We start from the raw sequence: 19,585 nt of genomic DNA on the forward strand, positions 1-19,585 counted from the left end.
AAAACAATTAAAAAAAAAGTCTCCCCATTAAGGCAGATTGGAGGAGACAAAAGTTGACATCCTCTGACCTTGCCACAGCTGGAATTCTCTGATCCCTTTGCAGTGGATGGAGTTGTGGCTGTGTACAGGGAGAACGTGCAAACCCCTCACCCAAGGCTGGAATCAAACCGGGTCCCTGGCGCTGTGAGGCATCAGTGCAACCACTGTGCCACTGAAGTTCCTACTCATCTCAGCTTTAAATCTACCACCTCGCAACCTATACCTGTGACTTCTTGTTCTAGAGTGCCCCATAAGAACATAAGAACATTAGAAATAGGAGCAGGAGTAGGTCATCTAGCCCTTCGAGCCTGCCCCGCCATTCAATAAGATCATGGCCAATCTGTCGTGGCTCAGTTCCACATTCCCGCCCTCTCCCCATAACCCTTAATCCCCTCTCTTATCAAAAACCTATCTACCCGCGTCTTAACTATATTTAGCGAGGCAGCCTCCACCACTTCAACGGGCAGAGAATTCCAGAGATTCACCACCCTGTGAATGAAGAAGTTCCTCCTCAACTCCGTTCTAAACTGCCCCCCCTTTATCTTGAGGCTGTGCCCCCTAGTCCTACTGTCCTTTCTGAGCGGGAAGAGTCTCTCCACCTCTATCCTATCCATCCCATTCATCATCTTATATGTCTCAATGAGATCTCCCCTCATTCTTCTAAACTCTAATGAGTACAAGCCTAGTTTATTCAGCCTCTCCTCATAGTTCAAACCCCTCAACTCCGGTATCAGCCTAGTAAACCTCCTCTGCACTCCCTTCAAGGCCAAAATATCCTTGCATAAGTGTGGCGACCAAAACTGCACACATTTGGTCTACGTTTACTTTATCAATATCTGTTAAAGTTTTATATACGTCGATCAGATCCCCTCTCATCCCTCTAAACTCCAGCAGGTATAAACCGCTGGAGAGGGAGGCAGGAGGTGGAAGTGCCATCTGAGAAATCCTGCCCGTAAGGATTTATTTGCTACCAAAGTTTTTTTAACTTCAGAAAAGGGTTTCCAAACTCGATTTGATTTGATTTGATTTTGATTTGATTTATTGTTGTCACATGTATTAACATACAGTGAAAAGTATTGTTTCTTGTGCTATACACACAAAACATACAGTTTCATAGGGGAGGAAAGGAGAGAGTGCAGAATGTACTGTTACAGTCACAGCTAAGGTGCAGAAAAAGATAAACTTAGAGCGAGGTAGGTCCATTCAAAAATCTGACAGCAGCAGGGAAGAAGCTGTTCTTGTGTCGGTTGGTATGTGACGTCAGGCTTTTGTATCTTTTTCCCGATGGAGGAAGGCGGAAGAGAGAATGTCCGGGGTGCGTGAGGTCTTTAATTATGCTGGCTGCTTTGCCGAGGCAGCGGGAAGTGTAGATAGAGTCAATGGATGGGAGGGATGGGGAACTCAGCAACTCTGTGAAGGAGGTTTCTGTTCCAAAGGCTGCTGGCAAACTGCAGTCCAGTTAATCTCGCCATGCAAGAGGGAAGCTGGGAACTTTGGCAACAGTAAAGCTTCAGAGATTCCTGCCTCACAGTCTGCCTGAGGCCATGAACAGAAAAGTACAATAACCTCCAAATCCCAAAGGTTTAACATGAATTTGACATGTAATAGTAATGGCCAGAATAAAGGATTGACCACTGAGCAACAAACAACAGGATGACCAATGAGTTTCTGTTCAAAATGTAATTTCTGTATATTACATTACTTGCAGATGGATCAATACCTAAAATGAAAGAAATGATAAATATTGTACCTAAAATTAGTTTTCTAAAGATTGTTGACATGGGGAAATGATTTGTTCGGACTCCACAATTAAACACAGAGGGGGCAGTTTCCAACACATGGCAAATGACATCTTCCGATCCCAAATCCTGCACTTGTCCCATATCCTTGAATGTTAAGATATTTCAAGCACTCGTTCAAATATCTCTGATTAGTCTACATAAAGTTGAGCTTTCTGCGAGGTATCGTATATAGTCCGTTTCTCCCTGCACGCATTTGTTCACCACTGAATATCTGGTGTACCTGCATTTTGCTTCTTCCAGTCTTCAGTTGTCTCATAGATGGTTGTGCAGTCACCTCCAAGTCCCAACTTCCTGCCTGTATCAAAGGATAGTTTGGCAGGTCACAGCAAGAAAGTTTTCAGCTTAATTCCGAGGCACCCGAGCAGCAAATTCCACCGAACGTCTCAGATTATCCTCACACCACCTGCACGCCAAGAACGTGCAAACTCATGTCCTTGATTTGTCTCCACAGATTGTCACAATGTTGGAAAATCTGGTTCAGATGAACCAAATGAGGGCTCATCCTGACGCTCCACAGAAGTTCCTGCAGCTCATTCAGCTCCTACGCTCAGCAACTTTGGAAAACCTTCAAAGCATTTGGAAAACCAGTGCAACCACGTTAGATCACAGGTGATTCCGAAGGGTGGGGGTTGTGGGGAGTTTGCGGGGGAGTGGTTTGGGGCATTGGGAGCACTGGAGATCAATTAAACATCTTAATGCATCTTGGTTATTATTCAACATCCTTGCAGAAGCTTTCTCATGATTGTTTTCTTTCTTATTCCTTCTTGGGGTGTGAGCGTTGCTGACGGGGCCAGTATTTGTTGCCCATCCCTAACTTCCCTTGAACTAAGTGGCTTGCTGGGCCATTTCAGAAGGGCATATTTAATTACCAAGCCTCCACTGCTCTCTGGGGAAGTGAATTGCACAGATCAACAATCATAAGACCATAAGACCATAGGAGCAGAATTAGGCCATTCAGCCCATCAAGTCTGCTCCGCCATACAATCATGGCTGATATTTTTCTCATCCTCATTTTCTTGCCTTTTACCCTTAACCCCTAATCCCTTTATTAATCAAGAACCTATCTATCTCGGTCTTAAAGACATTCAATGACCTGGCCTCCACATCCTTCTGCGGCAAAGAGTTCCACAGATTCACCGTCCCCTGGCTGAAGAAATTCCTCCTCATTTCTGTTTTAAAGGATCGTCTGTTTAGCCTGAGGTTGTGCCCTCTGGTTCTAGTTTTTCCCACTAGTGGAAATATCCTCTCCACATCCATTTTATCCAGACCTCGCAGTATCCTGTAAGTTGCAATAAGATCCCCCCTCATCCTTGTAAACTCCAACGAGTACAGACCCAGACTTCTCAGCCATTCCTCATACGTCAGTCTCTTCATTCCAGGGATCATTCTTGTGAACCTCAGGAAGAAAATGGATATATAATGATCTGAGGGAGGACGCAACACAGATTTACCAGAACTTTAAAAGATGGTTGAATTATGAGGATATAGGAATTATGAGGATTTAGGAGTGGGAGGAAGTCATTCAGCTCTTTGAGCCCATTCTGCCATTTAACGTGATCATGGCTGACCTTATCCTGATCTCAATTCCACTTTCCTGCCTGCTCCTCACAGCCCTTTACCCCATTTTTCATCAGAAACATACCTATCTCTTTCTTGAATCTCTTGATTCATTCTACCTCCACCGGACTCTGGAGCAGTGAGTTCCACAGATTCACAACACTCTGAGAGAAGTAGTTTCTCCTCATCTAGTTTTGAACCTACTCCCTCTATATCAATAATCTCTTGCTCCAGACTATCCCATAAGGGGGAACATCTGCTCAACATCCACCTTATCAATCCCCTTTAGAATTTTACATACCTCAATCAGGTTCTCACTCATTCTTCTGAACTCCAGCGAATGCAAGCCCAAGCTATTCAACCTCTCTTTTACAGCAGCCTTTAAATCCCTGGAATCAATCTGGTGAACCTTCAGTGAACTGTCTCTAATGCCACCACGTCTTTTCTCAAATAAGGAGACCAAAACTGGACCCAGTACTCCAGGTGTGGTCTCACCAACGCATTATACAATTGCAATGGGTTGGACAGGTTGCATAGATCTGGTATGTATTGAAGTATAGAAGATTAAGTGGTGATCTGATTGAGATGTTGGACGTTGAGAGGATGGTTCCACTGGTAGGAAAAACTAGAACCAGAGGGCACAACCTCAGGCTAAAGGGACGATCCTTTAAAAAAAAGATGGGGAGGAATTTCTTCAACCAGAGAGTGATGAACCTGTGGAACTCTTTGCCACAGAAGGCTGTGGAGGCCAGGTCGTTGAGTGTCTTTAAGACAGAGATAGATAGGTTCTTGATTAATAAGGGGATTAAGGGTTAAGGGTAAAAGGCAGGAGAATGGGGATGAGAAAAATATCAGCCATGATTGAATGGCAGAGCAGACTCCTTGGGCCGAGTGGCTTAGAAACATAGAAACATAGAAAAACTACAGCACAAACAGGCCCTTCGGCCCACAAGTTGCGCCAAACATGTCCTTACCTACTAGGCTTACCTATAACCCTCTACCTTACTAAGTTAAGAGGCTTAATTCTGCTCCTATGTCTTATGGTCTTATGTTTAAGATAACTGCACAGTTGATAGGATATGCACGATACACTGGGGAATGGCTGCACAATGTTATCAATTCAGTCAATGGAGTAAGCTACAACTGTGAACTCAATCACCTGATTGATGTATTGTACCTGTTACCTCTGTGAAGACTTGCCCCAAATTTCATTGGCAGAATAATTGATCCTTTCCAACAATTTTCACAGTAGAGAAAAGAAGGATAGAAAATGTTAGAGAGCGAATTAGGATGAAATCAAGGAGAGTGAACAACAGCATAGTGGTGAGCACTGCTGCTTCACAGTGCCAGGGACCCGGGTTCAATTCTGGCCTTGGGGCACTGCCTATGCGGAGTCTGCATATTCTCCCCCCATCTGCGTGGGTTTCCTCCAGATGCTCCTGTTTCCTCCCACAGTCTGAAAGATGTGAAGGTTAGGTGGAATGGTCATGTTGAAGTGCCCCTTACTGTCCCAGGAAGTGTAGGCTAGATGGATTGACCATGGGAAATGTACAAGGTTATGGGGATAGGGCAGAGGGGAGGGCCGAGGCAGGGTGATCTTTCAGAGAGTTGGTGCGGACTCGATGGGCCAAATGGCCTCCTTCTGCACTGTAGGGGTTCTATGATACATAAAGATAAACTATTTCCTCTGGTGGGGAGAATTTAGAAACAGTGCACATAATCTTAAAATGAGGAACAGAAAAATTACGACACAAAAGGATTTAATTTTGTGGTGATCTCTGACACTAAGAATAATGACAATCTGAAATTTTTTCTCCATCCTGAAAAAGAAACGAATTGGAAAATGTAAGACTGAGATTGACCGATTTTGTTCGGCAAGGGTTTTAGAGGATATGAAGAGAATGTAGGTAAATGGACTTACGACATAGTCTAGTCTAGGCGATGGCCTTGTGGTATTATCGCTAGACTTTTAATTCAGGAACTCAGTGAATGTTCTGGGGACCTGAGTTCGAATCCCGCCATGGCAGATGGTGGAATTTGAGTTCAATAAAACCCTGGGATTAAGAATTTACTGATGACCATGAAACCATTGCCGATTGTCGGAAAAACCCACCTGGTTCACTAATGTCCATCCGGGAAGGAAATCTGCCATCCTTACCTACACGTGACTCCAGACTCACAGCAACGTAGTTGACTGTCAACTGCCCTGTGAAATGGCCTAGCAAACTGCTCAGCTCAAGGGTGATGAGGGATGGGCAATAAGTGATGGCCAGCCAGTGACACCCATGTCCTATGAACGAATGAAAAAGAAGTCATAGGGTGGGGTTTTACGGCCATGTTCATCCCAGAAACTATAAAATCCCACCCAGAGTCAACGGACCTTTCCATTGTCCGCCCCTCGTCCAATTCCTGTTGTGGGTGGGGTGGTAAAATTCCAGCCGTAATCTCTGGGAATGGTGGATCAGGCTCAAGGGGCTGAATGGCCTTCTCCTATTGTTACGTTCTCAATGTTTATTCTTTGCTGTGTAACTAGGCGCTGGATATGGGATACCTTACCGACTGCAGCAACCCCAGAAGCAATTCAATTCATCCAGACTAAAATTGAGCAGGGGGCCCTTACACAGCTGGAAGCGGCCACGGCTCTGATATTTGTGCTACATTCCATCAAAGCTGACTGCCATGGTGTGGATAATGCAACGGTACGTCCTCACACCTCCCGGCATATCGCGATGTGCTTAGTAGAGTAAGGTGCCAAAGAGGTATGTGTGCAGTTTACCATCCACAATAGTTAACATGTTCATGTAAAGTTCTCTAGCTTCTCTCTGTACAGCCTCTCTTCATGTCCTGGTCTGCTTCTCAACCACCTGACTAGTTTTTGAAGGGCATTCACTCCTGTTTGCATAGCAAAATGCAGCAGCCAATTCATGCACAGCAAGATCCCAGAAGAAACCACGTCTTCGGGTTTCTAGCTTTGACAATTACTCTCCAGTTTGTGATCCCCTTTACGACACATAGAACATAGAACAGTACAGTACAGTATAGGCCCTTCAGCGTTCAATGTTGTGCCGAGCTTTGTCCGAACCCAAGATCAAGCTATCCCAGTCCCTATCATTCTGGTGTGCTCCATGTGCCTATCCAATAACCGCTTGAAAGTTCCTAAAGTGTCCGACTCCACTATCACAGCAGACAGTGCATTCCACACCCCAACCATTCTCTGAGTGAAGAACCTACCTCGGATCTTCCTCCTATATCTCTCACCGTGAACCTTATAGATATGCCCTCTATTAGCAGCTATATCCACCAGAGGAAATAGTCTCTGAATGTCCACTCTATCTATCCCCCTCATCATCTTATAAACTTCTTTTAAGTCGCCTCTCATCCTCCTCCGCTCTAAAGAGAAAAGCCCCAGCTCAACCTTTCCTCATAACACCAAACCAGGCAGCATCCTGGTAAATCTCCTTTGCACTCTCTCCAATGCTTCCACATCCTTCCTATAGTGAGGTGGCCAGAAGTGCACACAATATTCCAAATGTGATCTCACCAAGGTCCTATATAGTTGCAGCATAACCCCATGACTCTTAAACTCAAACCTCCTGTTAATATATGCTAACACACACCTTCTTCACGGCTCTATCCACTTGAGTGGCAACCTTCAGAGATCTGTGGATATGAACCCCAAGGTCTCTCTGTTCCTTCACGTTCCTCAGAACCCTGCTGTTGACCCTGTAATCCACATTCAAGTTTATCCTACCAAAATGAATCACCTGGCACTTAAAAATGACACGCCGTAAAACGTGTCACATGACGACACGGTGGCACAGTGGGTTAGCACTGCTGCCTCAGAGAGCCAGGGACCCGACTTTGATTCCTGGCTTGGGTCACTGTCTATGTGGAGTTTGTACGTTCTCCTCATGTCTGCGTGGGTTTTCTCCAGATTCTCCAGTTTCCTCCCAGAACCTGAAAGATGTGCTGGTTAGGTGTATTTGGGCCATGCTAAATTCTTGCTCAGTGTACCCAAACAGACACCAGAGAGTGGCGACTAGGCAATTTCCACAGTAAATTCATTGGTGGCACAGTGGTTAGCATTGCTGCCTCACAGCGACAGGGACCTGGGTTCAATTCCCGGCTTGCATCACTGTCTGTGTGGAGTTTGCACATTCTCCCCGTGCCTGCGTGTGTTTCTTCCGGGTGTTCCGGTTTCCTCCCCCAGTCTGAAAGACGTGCAGTTTAGGCGGATTGGTGAAGCTAAATTGCCCTTTAGTGTCAGGGAGACCTGCAGGGTAAATATTGACCCGAACAGGTGCCAGAATGTGGTGACTAGAAAAATTTCAGAATAACTTCATTGTAGTGTTAATGTAAACCTTACTTGTGACTAATAAATAAATCTTACTTTACTTTGTAGTGTTAATGTAAGCCTAGCAGTGACTAATAAATAAACAGGCCTGTTTTCACTACGGTAAAAAGTCTGACAACACCAGGTTTTAGTCCAACCTATTTATTTGATAATATACTCACAAGCTTTCGAGGGGACTGCCTCTTCGTCAGGTGAATGGAGAGTTCTGGCCTCAGACAGATCATATAAAGCACAGACAGTTTACAGATTACTGATTAAAATGCGAATCCTTACACCTAACCTGCTGTTCAAGACCTGAAGTGGCTGATAATGTGAGTGGAAGGAGCACTGGTCACAGTTTAAAGAGATGTGTATTGTCTCCAGACAGTACAGTAAGTGAGGTTTTGCAAACCCAGGCAAGTCACAGGGGTTACAGATAGTGCGACATGAACCCAAGATCCCTGTTGAGACCGTCCCCATGTGTGCGGAACTTGGCTATCAGTCTCTGTTCAGCGACTCTGCGCTGTCGTGTGTCGTGAAGGCCGCCTTGGAGAATGCTTACCCGAAGGTCAGAAGCTGAATGCCCGTGACCACTGAAGTGTTCGCCAACAGGAAGGGAACAGTCTTGCCTGGTGACTGTCGAGCGATGTTCATTCATCCGTTGTCGTAGCGTCTGCATGGTCTCCCCAGTGTACCATGCTTCGGGACATCCTAAAACCTGGCGTTGTCAGACTTTTTACTGTGTTTACGCCAGTCCAACGCCGGCATACCCACATCTTCACTACGGTACTCATGGGCCAGAATTCTCCCGATCTCATGCACCTCGCTGCCAGTGCCAGCAAGGAGAGTTTGACGCTTAGCCAAATCTCTGTCCACATCAGTGGGACTGGATAATCCCAGCTCCTGGAGAGGTCGAAGAATTCCGGCCATCGCGATTTTTAGTTTCTTGTAAAGTGACAGCAAAATATTTGTGCTTCTCCCCAGGTCCTTCTGTCCAGCCCTTACATGCAGAGAGACCCCTCCCTTCGCAGGGTCACATTGCTTGCCTATGGAACGTTGGTCAACAAATATTGCGCGACTCTCCGTGTTTGCCCCGAAGAAGCTCTCCGGGTATGTGAGTATCAGAAGCATGGTCTGACAGCATCTGTGGAGAGAAAGTGGAGCCAACGTTTCGAGTCTAGATGACCCTTCGTCGGACAGCTGACCCTTGGTCACCTAGACTCGAAAAGTTGGCCCTATGCTCCACACAAATGCTGTCAGGCCTGCTGAGATTTTCCAGCATTTTTCTGTTTTTGTTTCAGATTTCAGCCTCCCGAGTGTCATTTTATCAGGAGCATGGTGGTGGATTTTCACCCAGGCGATGACTGAAGGGGGCAGATCGATGGAAGAGATGTGTGCCGGAATTTTTCCGGAATCGGGGTGGGCGAGGCTCGCAGAACGGCATAATCCGTTGGCCTCGGATAGGATCTTACAAACCTCAGGCAGGCGAGGCAGTAAAATTCCAGCAATGGGGCGGGTCCCAATAATCCATCACTCCAACTGTCTTCACGTGCACATAGATTTATAAAGATGACACAAGTTACAAAAAGTATCCTGTACTCAAATGTTCCCAATAAGTGCATGGGTGACATAGTTAGCACTGCTGCCTCACAGCGCCAGAGACCCGGGTTCAATTCCAGCCTTGGGTCGCTTTCTGTGTGGAGGTTACCCTTTCTCTTTGTGTCTTTGTGTGTTTTCTCCAGGTGCTAGTTTCCTCCCAAGATGTGCAGGTTAGGTGGATTGACCATGCTAAATTTACCCCTTAGTGTCTCACGATTTATAGGTTAGGGGGATTAGTGGGGTAAATGGGTAGGGTTACAAGATAGGAGCTGGTGAAGGCTCAATCGGCTGAATTTCCTCCTTCTGCACTGTAGGGATTCCATGAGTCCATGTAAACCAAGAGGCAGAATGTGGTCAGACACATCGCACTCTGAAACCAAGTGACAAATGCCACCCAATTCAACTTCTGGGATGTTCTCATCAAATTCTTGCCCCAGATGTTTGTCACATTGTGAGCCAATTAGTCTGACCGGATGTCTGACTTCCGCATTAGTATTCCCAAACACCACTCCTGAAAAAAACACGCCTTAGACTCATCTCCCAAACAAGACTTTCTCTTTGATGCCTTCACCAAGGATCCAGCTCCAGGATTTCAGTCTCTCCTTTCAGAAATCCTCTGTCTTGGATTGCCATGTGCATTCAAGCTTTCACTCAACCTCTCTTAGGTGCCCAGCCACACCCTCTGCTCCTTCTAAATGATGTGGGATGATATTGTGTGCAACTGACTGCTGTTTACTGAAGCTGTGTACATTGCAACACAGCATTGCTCTTTCATTTATTCAATGGTATCAGTAACATGTATGTTCTAACAACAAAATACTGTAATCATGCTTTCTATTATAAATGGCCATCACGTAAAATGCTCAAATAACATTCACATGAACATGTGCATTGTATGACCAATTGTGTGGCACAGTGGCACAGTGGTTAACAATGCTGCCTCACACTGCCAGAGACCCAGGTTCGATTCCGGCCTCGGGTGACTGTCTGCGTGGAATTTGCATATTCTCCCCGTGTCTGCATGGGTTTCCTCCGGGTGCTCCGATTTCCTCCCAGATGTGTGGGTTAGGTGGATTGGCCATGCTAAATTGACCCTAGTGTCAGAGGGATTAGCAGGGTAAATATGTGGGGTTACGGGAATAGGGCCTGGGTGGGATTGTGATCGGTACAGGCTCGATGGGCCGAATGGCCTCCTTCTGCGTTGGTGGGACTTTATGGTTCTATGAAATATTGTGGGTCCTAAAATTAGAAATTAAGAATGTAGGAATATAAGGGGTAAGTTTTTCACTCAGAGGGTGGTGAGTGAGTGGAATCGGCTGCCGTCAGTGGTGGTGGAGGCGAACTCGCTGGGGTCTTTTAAAAGACTTCTGGATGAGTATATGGGGTTTTATGGGATTGGGGGTTATAGATAGGTGTTGATGTGATCGGCGCAACTCGTGGGCCAAAGGGCCTGTTTGTGCTGTAGTGTTCTATGTTCTATGTTCTATAAGGAGACCTTGCATCCTCTTGAACCTCTTCCATCATTCAGTTGTGGCTGATCTGTATATGAACGCCATTGTTTCCAAACTGATCCAAAGAATCTGTTTTTCACATTTTCCGTCCCTCATTTCCACATCCTCAACAGCTTTTTGGGAGATTGGGTTCCCGCTTTCCCGTGATGAAGTGCTTCCTGACATTATCCCAGATCATCCTGGCTCTAATTCTGAACTTATGCCTCCTTGAGACTCTTCCCTACCAAAGGCAGAGATTTCTGTCTGCCCTGTCAAAGTCCTATACCCCTTAATCCTCTTCGGAGGAGGGGATCACAAGCGTGGCTTGTGCAGTCTGCCCTAAGCAGCCTAGGTGCCACTCTCCATCCTCTGTGCTGACTTTCCGTGCATTGCAGCCGCTCCACGAACTCGTTGTTGAGGCTGGGAGCCAGGGCCACGAAGCCGAAACCATCCTGGGGCTCAAAGCCATCGGCAACGCAGGGCAGCCAGCCAGCCTGAAGCGCATCCAGAAACTCCTGCCGGGATTTGGCACCGTGGCCAGCAGCGTTTCCGGACGAGTCCACAGGGAAGCCGTGATGGCCATGCGTAACATCGCCAAGAAGGAGCCGCGCAAGGTGAGCTGGGATGGCCAACTCGCTCCTGGGGCGCATTCGGAATGGGACCTGAGAGGCGGAACACACGGTAATCGGTAATGCAAGGCAAGTCAGAAAGTAATCGTCAGGTCAATAGAGAGAGAAAACTGGAAATAGTTAGCAAGTCAGGCAGCGGCTATGGACAGAGAAAAACAGATCTAACAGGCGGAATTTTCCCAAACAAATTCTAAGTGTCGAATTCACGTGAAAACTGGAATAATCACGCTTTTATTTAGTGGGAGTTCAGAGAAGAATCCCCCACACTGTACACTGCAGAGGCCTCCTGTGTGAATGTCATCAAATTCCAGGGGGGGCGACGCCTATTCCTGCTGAAGAGGCTGAAATCAGTGCGCTGAGAGAGCCACTGCGCACGCGCTGATTTGTCAGTGGCCACTGCGCACGCGCTGATTTGTCAGTGGCCACTGCGCACGCGCTGATTTGTCAGTGGCCACTGCGCACGCGCTGATTTGTCAGTGGCCACTGCGCACGCGCTGATTTGTCAGCACCAAGATCAGCACATGCGTAATAGTCCCGCACTGCCAAACTCCGGTCACTGGCCAGCCCCACAACACCCGCAATGCCGCATCTCCGCCCACCTCCCCCGACTCGCTCCTTTCCATTGCTCCCCCCATCACCGCCCGTCCTGCTGAGAGAGGCTACTCGAAACCAGTTCCTCGCATCAGTCGAGTTGGTAGAATGGACGCCTGGTTCCTGAGAATACACGTTAGGTCCAAGGGAGCAACACAGTGGCTAGCACTGCTGCTTCACAGCTCCAGGGATTTGGGTTCGATTCCCAGCTTGGGTCACTGCCTGTGCGGAGTCTGCACGTTCTCCCTGCGTCTGCAGGAGTTTCCTCCGAGTGCTCTGGTTTCCTCCCACAGTCCGAAAGATGCGCTGGTTAGATGCATTGGCCGTGCTAAATTCTCCCTCAATGTACCCAAACAGGCACCGGAGTGTGGCGACTAGGGGATTTTCACAATAACTTCATTGCAGTGTTAATGTGAGCCTTACTCGTGACTAATAAATAGACTTTAAAAAAAAGTTCCAACTGCTATCAGCCCTCGAGCCTCCTGCTTCAGGACCATGCTGCCTCTGGGGAAATGGAGTCTCAGTCCATTTCTCCAGGTCTGGAACATAACCCCCCTACCTTAAAATCCAGAATATAGACCCCCTACCTTAAAGTCCAGAATATAACCCCCCTACCTTAAAGAGTGTGAGCCCATGTTTTGGCAATCTTCCTTCAAAGAACTATGTCTGCTGTCACCAGGGTTCATGCTTGTGGTCTTTCTGTACTGAGGGTGTGTGCACTGTCAGATGAGACACTTATGTCCTCTAATGTGGGCAAGGAGGACGCCAATAAACTACTAAAGAAGGGGAATTTTATCCTGTTCCCTGGGCAATATTTATCCCTCAATCTAGTTTAAAAAAACTGGTCACTTTATTGCTGTTTGTGGGATCTTGCTGTGTGTAAACCTGGCTCCCACATTTGCTGCAATAAATATACATCTATAAAGTACTAAATTGGTGGTGGAGGGCTTTGGTCCGTGCTGCTGATGGGAAGATGCCATCTTTTCTTGCCATCCAAAAGTCTGAGATTGGCCACTACGCACGCGCCAATCTCGGCACTGACAGATTGGCGCAATAAGGGTTTTATATCTGTACATCAGAGCTGACTTAGCTGTGATCTCCCGGACAGGTACAAGCCATTACCGTTCAGTTATTCATGAACAAAAGGCTCCCCGCTGAATTACGAATGAAAGCTTTCATCGTCCTGCTGGAAAGCAGGCCATCCTTAGCTCAGATCACAACAGTTGCCAACTCGCTGGTCAGAGAGACCGACTTACAAGTGACCAGTTTTGCGTATTCCTACATGAAGTCTCTGGCAGCATCTTCGGTACCAGAACTCCAGTCGCTGTGAGTATGAAGAAACGATCGCTCTGTAACTTGATCTGTTGAACCGAGTGTTTCCTTGTTAACACGGCAACTTTTCACAGGGCTGCCAGTTGCAACGTTGCCGTCAAACTTTTGGACCAAATGTGCGACACACTCAGTTATTGGTACAGCAAAGGCTTGCATTTCGGAGCATTTAAAGGTGAGAAGCTAAGATCTGTTTTGTTTTATATCTTTTTCCCATTTTGTGAATTGACTCTGTCTACACTTCCTGCTGCCTCAGCAAAGCAGTCAGCATAGTCAAGGACGCCACACACCCCGGACATTCTCTCTTCTATCTTCTTCCATTGGGAAAAAGATACAAAAGTCTGAGGTCACGTACCAACCGGCTCAAGAACAGTTTCTTTCCTGCTGCCATCACGCTAAGTTGATCATTCTCTACACCCTAGCTATGACTGTACATTCTGCAATCTCTCCTTTCCTTCACTATGTATGTTTTGTCTGTATAGCACACAAGAAACAACACTTTTCACTGTCTGCTAATACATGTGACAATAATGAATCAAATCAAAAGGACTTAAAAGGAAAGGAGAGGGAAAATATCATTCAAGCCAACACACCCATTAACACCGCTGAGAGAATGCTGCACTGTCGAAAGTACTGGCCAGAATTCTACTGCCCCACCCACCACGGGAATTGGAATGGACAAAGAATGGACAATATGAAGGACCATTGAGTTTGGGTGGGATTTTCCGGTTTTGGGATGAGCAAAGCTGAAAAATCCTACCCTAGTCTTTGAGATAAGACCTGAAAGGAAAGTGCTGCCCACTCTCTCAGATCACTGAAACATCCCACAGCACTATTTCAAGTCAGGACAGGGGAGTTTTCCCAATGTCCCACTAATATCTTTGAATATCTTTCAGGAATGGGAAACGTGGTGGCACAGGAACCTGAGTTCAATTCCCAGCTTGGGGCACCATCTGTGTGGAATCTGCATGGGTTTCCTCCCCGTGTCTGCGTGGGTTTCCTCTGAGTTCTCCGGTTTCCACCCATGGTCCAAAAGACCTGTTGGTTAGCTGCAACTGGCCATACTAAATTCTCCCTTGGCGTACCCAAATAGGTGCTGGAGTGTGGCAACTCGCGGGTTTTTACAGTAACTTCATTGCAGTGTTAATGTAAGCCTGCTAGTGACACTAATAACTAGACTTCAAACTTCAATATTTATTGCCGAGCCATTATCACAAAAGCTGTTGGTCTGGCCATTATCAAGTAGCTCCTTGTGGGAGTTTGCTGTGTTCAAATTGACTGCCATGTTTCCAATAACGGTTTCCTACACTTCAAAACGTTCCTCATTATAAGAACATAAGAACATAAGAAATAGGAGCAGGAGTAGGCCATCTAGCCCTTCGAGCCTGCCCCGCCATTCAATAAGATCATGGCTGATCTGTTGTGGCTCAGTTCCACTTTCCCGCCCTCTCCCCATAACCCTTAATCCCCTCTCTTATCAAGAACCCATCAACCCGCTTCTTAAAAATATTGAGCGAGGCAGCCTCCACCACTTCAACGGGCAGAGAATTCCAGAGATTCACCACCCTTTGAGTGAAGAAGTTCCTCCTCAACTCCGTTCTAAACCACCTCCCCTTTATCTTGAGGCTGTGCCCCCTAGTCCTACTGTCTTTTTTGAGCGGGAAGAGTCTCTCCACCTCTATCCTATCCATCCCATTCATCATCTTATACGTCTCAATGAGATCTCCCCTCATTCTTCTAAACTCTAACGAGTACAAGCCTAGTTTATTCAGCCTCTCCTCATAGCTCAATCCCCTCAACTCCGGTATCAGCCTAGTAAACCTCCTCTGCACTCCCTCCAGGGCCAAAATATCCTTGCGCAGGTGCGGCGCCCAAAACTGCACACAGTACTCCAGCTGCGGCCTCACCAATGCCCTATACAGCTGCAGCAAGACCTCCCTACTTTTATATTCAATCCCCCTCGCTTATCTGTAAAGCAAAACTCAGGACACAGACCAGCTGCAAAACATTACCAAGCTGACGAGACAATGGGACTATGCCATCTACATGCACACTAAGAACAGGAAATTTGAGAAACTCAGCATCACCACCAGCAGCAACCAAGCCTGCCCCGGTACCACAGTAGAAAACAGCACCACTGCAGGGAAGCCCATTGTCAACTGGTCGGACTACACACCTCAACCAGGCGAAACCAACGTTCTCAGCCTAGGGGTCAATTTCTGCCCCACCACCAAAATAGACCCCATCAGTCTCGCAGGAGACACAGAGGAATTCATCAGCGGATGAAAATCCCCTCACTGTCCCTCACTGTAGTGGACAGTGAGGAAGGTTTTCAAAGCTTGCAGAGGGATTTGGAACAACAAGAAAAATGGGCTGAAAAATGGCAAGTGGAATTTAACACAGACAAGTGTGAGGTATTGCACTTTGGAAGGACAAACCAAAGTAGAACGTATAGGGTAAATGGTAGGACTCTGAAGAGTGCAGTTGAACAGAGGGATCTGGGAATACAGGTACAGAATTCCCTAAAAGTGACGTCACAGGTGGATAGGGTCGTAAAGAGTGCTTTTGGTACATTGGCCTTTATAAATCAGAGTATCGAGTATAAAAGTTGGAGTGTTATGGTAAGGTTATATAAAGCATTGGTGAGGCTGAATTTAGAGTATTGTGTACAGTTTTGGTCACCTAGTTACAGGAAGGATGTAAATAAGGTTGAAAGATTGTAGCAGGCAGGCCATGACCATGCAAAGGTCTGTTGACTTCAGGCAGGATTTCCGACCTTGGGGCAAGCGTATCTGGAAAGTCTTACCCTTTCAGTGGAAAAATTATATTCTGACAGTTTACATTGGGTTTCAGCCATTCTTCTCAAAAGTAACTCCAATTACAGTCTTAAGTTAGAAATAAAATCTTCTTAAGTTTCCAATTATCACTTTTAAGCAATCATCCTCTGCTGCCATGTTACATGAATCTAAACAAGATGGTGAGGTACAAAACAAGAGAAGGCCTCCATGAGGCACTGTGGGCCATTGGCAGCAGTGGAACTGTACGCAACCACCATCTGTAACCTCATGGCTTGGTATATCCCTCACACTATCTCACTCTACTGCTGCCCCTTCCACAAACATCCACTCCCTCCACCGTCGACAAACAGTGCAGCCATGTGTACCAGCTCCAAGATGCACTGCAGGAATTCAGCAAGATTCCTTAGGCAGCACCCTTCCAAACCCATGACCTCTACCACCTAGAAGATGAAGGGAACAGATACCTGGGAACACCACCACCTGACTTGAAAGTATATCGCCATTCCTTCACTGGATCAAAATCCTGGAATTCCCTCTTGCCACTTTTTGTTAAGATAAGAACATAAGAAATAGGAGCAGGAGTAGGCCATCTAGCCCTTCGAGCCTACCCTGCCATTCAATAAGATCATGGCTGATCTGAAGTGGATCAGTTCCACTTTCCCGCTCTCTCCCCATAACCCTTAATTCCCCTGTCTATCAGAAATCTATCCACCCGTGACTTAAATATATTCAACGAGGTAGTCTCCACCACTTCAATGGGTAGAGAATTCCAGATTCCCCCTGAAGCTTTGGTGTAGCATTTCATTCATCATTGTCCCTCTCTCTCTCTCCTGCTCTAATGAGTTAGAGATTTTCAATTGCCTAACAGCCTCAAGATTGTGAGTTAAAATCCAAATGTGACAAGTGGGGAAAATGATTCCCTTAAATCTGGGAATTTGAGGAATGGCACCAGAAAGTAAACACAAAAGCTATTGAATTGACATAACCATTAATAATATCCTGCAGAGAAGGGGTAGCTGACTACCTTGCTCTGCATGTGGTTACAGCCCAACTCTGCAAGGGACAACTACAGATGAGAAATAATAACCTTAAAGTGCATGAGATGCACAGTAGAAATTGATATGGTTTTATTATGAAAAATGGGATCGAGTTTTAATGAGATGTCTAATACTTGTTTATTGAGCTGATAACAGAATAATGAGCGTTGGAACTGTTCCTGCAGATAAATTTCTGGCTGGAATCAGTGCCAATGTTTATCTCATGAAGAAGTCAGAGAGTATTCTACCAACCACTGCCATAGCCAATTTCCATCTTTATGGCCTTGGAATCTCTTCGGATTTCCTGGAGGTAAGTTGATCTTCCAATACTTAGAAAAGAGAGTGGCACCTGCTTATATCTCACCGAATGTTACAGTTCCTAATTACTCTCTTGTTTTTTGAAGATCGGCATCCAGGCAGAGGGACAGTGGAGCAAAGTTCTGTCCTATCTGAGGGGACCGAAGAGTGAACGTCTAATAAGGAAGGTTTGGACAATTCCTTTTATCTTCTCAGACTGTTACCAAAGTCTCTTCCTCTGGTGTCAGTCATCACCTGATAGCTCAGCCCATCGCTCAGGTGTGGCCTCTATGTTATTGGGTTCTGAAGCTTTTCATTTCCAAGGGCCACTGCAGTCACACACAATCCTGCCACAATGCAGTTTCCTCACTCAGACGCTTTCTATGAAAGGATATTACTTGATAAACAATGGCAGGGATCCTCATTTGCGTTGCATAAGCTGAACTCACACATCAAGGGACGTTTGGAGGTTACTCGACAATGATTTAATTTACCTGTTTTTAATTATTCGTGCGACATGGGCACCGCTGGCTGGCCAGTGGTGATTACCCATCCCTAGTTGTCCAAGGACAGTAGAGAGTCAACCACATTGCTGTGGCTCTGGAGTCACATGAAGGCCAGACCAGATAAGACGGCAGATTTCCTTCCCTAAAGAACATTGGTGAACCAGATGGGTTTTTCCGACAATCGACAATGGTTTCATGGCCATCAGTAGATCCTTAATTCCAGGTATTTTTTATTGAATTCAAATTCCACCTCATGCTGTGATGGGATCCAAATCCAGGTCGCCAGAAAATTAGCTGAGATTCTGGCTTAATAGTCTAACAGTAATGCCAGTAGGCCATCGCCTTCCCTGCAATCTGTTTCTCTGATGACATGCTAAACCGAGGCCCTACCTACCCTTCCAGGTCTGCGTAAAAGATCCCATTGTCCAGGCCAGCACCCATTCTTCAACAATATCCCAAAAAATCAGATTAATTGGTCATAAAAACATACACAATATTCCACCTGAGGTCTAACTAGTATCTTGTATAAAGTCAGCATATATTCCTTGCTCTTGTACTCGATGCCCCTCTCAATAAAGCCCAGAACATCAAATGCTTTATTAACTGCTCTCTCCACCTGTCCTGCCGCATTCAATAATCTATACACCCGGTTCCCTCTGTTCCTGCCCCCCAGTAAGCATTTTACCCCCCTATTTTTTATTGCCTCTCCATATTCTTCCTATTTCACACTTCTCTGCATTGAACTTCACCTAGCACCTACCTGCCCATTCCGCCAACTTGTCTGTATTCTTTTGAAATTCCGCATGAAGCCCTCTTCATAGTTTACAATACTTCCAAGTTTTGTGCCATCAGCAAACTTTGGAAGCGTCCCCTGCGTACCTCGATCTGGATTATTCAATAAGCAGCAGTTAGATTCACAGTGCTCCTGTAAGGTGATTCTCAAACCCATGCCTTTTTGAAATTAGGTCAGATGGTGACTTCTCCAACAACACCATTGTTCGTTGATTCCCAGCTGTCCTAAATAAAACCCTTCCCTGGTTGCCCTGAGAGGATAATCATTCTTCAACCACTGTCATCCATGTAGCATTCATATTCCCACAGTGTTGTAAAGGTATTCGATTCTCAGAACCTCAGACCCAGTGACAATTTCCATCACACAAACCAGCCTCCCATCCATTGACACTGTCCGCACTTTCCGCTGCCTCGGGAAAGCAGCAGCATAATTAAGGACCCCAGACATTCTCTCTTCCACCTTATTCTGTCGGGAAAGAGATACAAAAGTCTGAGGTCACGTACCAACCAACTGGAGAACAGCTTCTTCCCTGCTGCTGTCAGGCTTTTGAATGGACTTCCCTTGCATTAAGTTGATCTTTCTCTACACCCTAGCTGTGACTGTAAACACTGCATTCTGCATGGTCTCCTTTCCTTCTCTATGAATGGTATGCTTTGTCTCTATAGCACAAGAAATAATAATTTTCATTCTATGCTAATACATGTGCCAATAATAAATCGAGTCAAAAATCAGATCAAATTAGAGTGGTGAATAACTTGGAAGGGATCTTGGTGGTTCGTGTTTCC

The 19,585-nt window shown here is 46.1% G+C and overlaps 1 protein-coding gene across 1 annotated transcript in view; it reads left to right on the forward strand.

Annotated features, from left to right (window-relative positions):
• LOC145348292 (vitellogenin-like) overlaps nt 1-19,585 on the forward strand; it is a 77,959-nt gene that overhangs the window by 12,868 nt on the left and 45,506 nt on the right. The window contains exons 8-15 of the mRNA XM_080196495.1: nt 2,293-2,450; nt 5,932-6,097; nt 8,716-8,841; nt 11,216-11,434; nt 13,149-13,366; nt 13,447-13,544; nt 17,390-17,514; nt 17,609-17,689. Coding sequence (XP_080052621.1) covers nt 2,293-2,450; nt 5,932-6,097; nt 8,716-8,841; nt 11,216-11,434; nt 13,149-13,366; nt 13,447-13,544; nt 17,390-17,514; nt 17,609-17,689 — 1,191 coding nt within the window. The remainder of the gene's footprint in view (nt 1-2,292; nt 2,451-5,931; nt 6,098-8,715; nt 8,842-11,215; nt 11,435-13,148; nt 13,367-13,446; nt 13,545-17,389; nt 17,515-17,608; nt 17,690-19,585) is intronic.

The sequence above is a fragment of the Carcharhinus amblyrhynchos genome, chromosome 9 (assembly GCF_965287045.1).
Source record: "Carcharhinus amblyrhynchos chromosome 9, sCarAmb.v2.hapA, whole genome shotgun sequence".
NCBI classification, from domain to species: domain Eukaryota; kingdom Metazoa; phylum Chordata; class Chondrichthyes; order Carcharhiniformes; family Carcharhinidae; genus Carcharhinus; species Carcharhinus amblyrhynchos.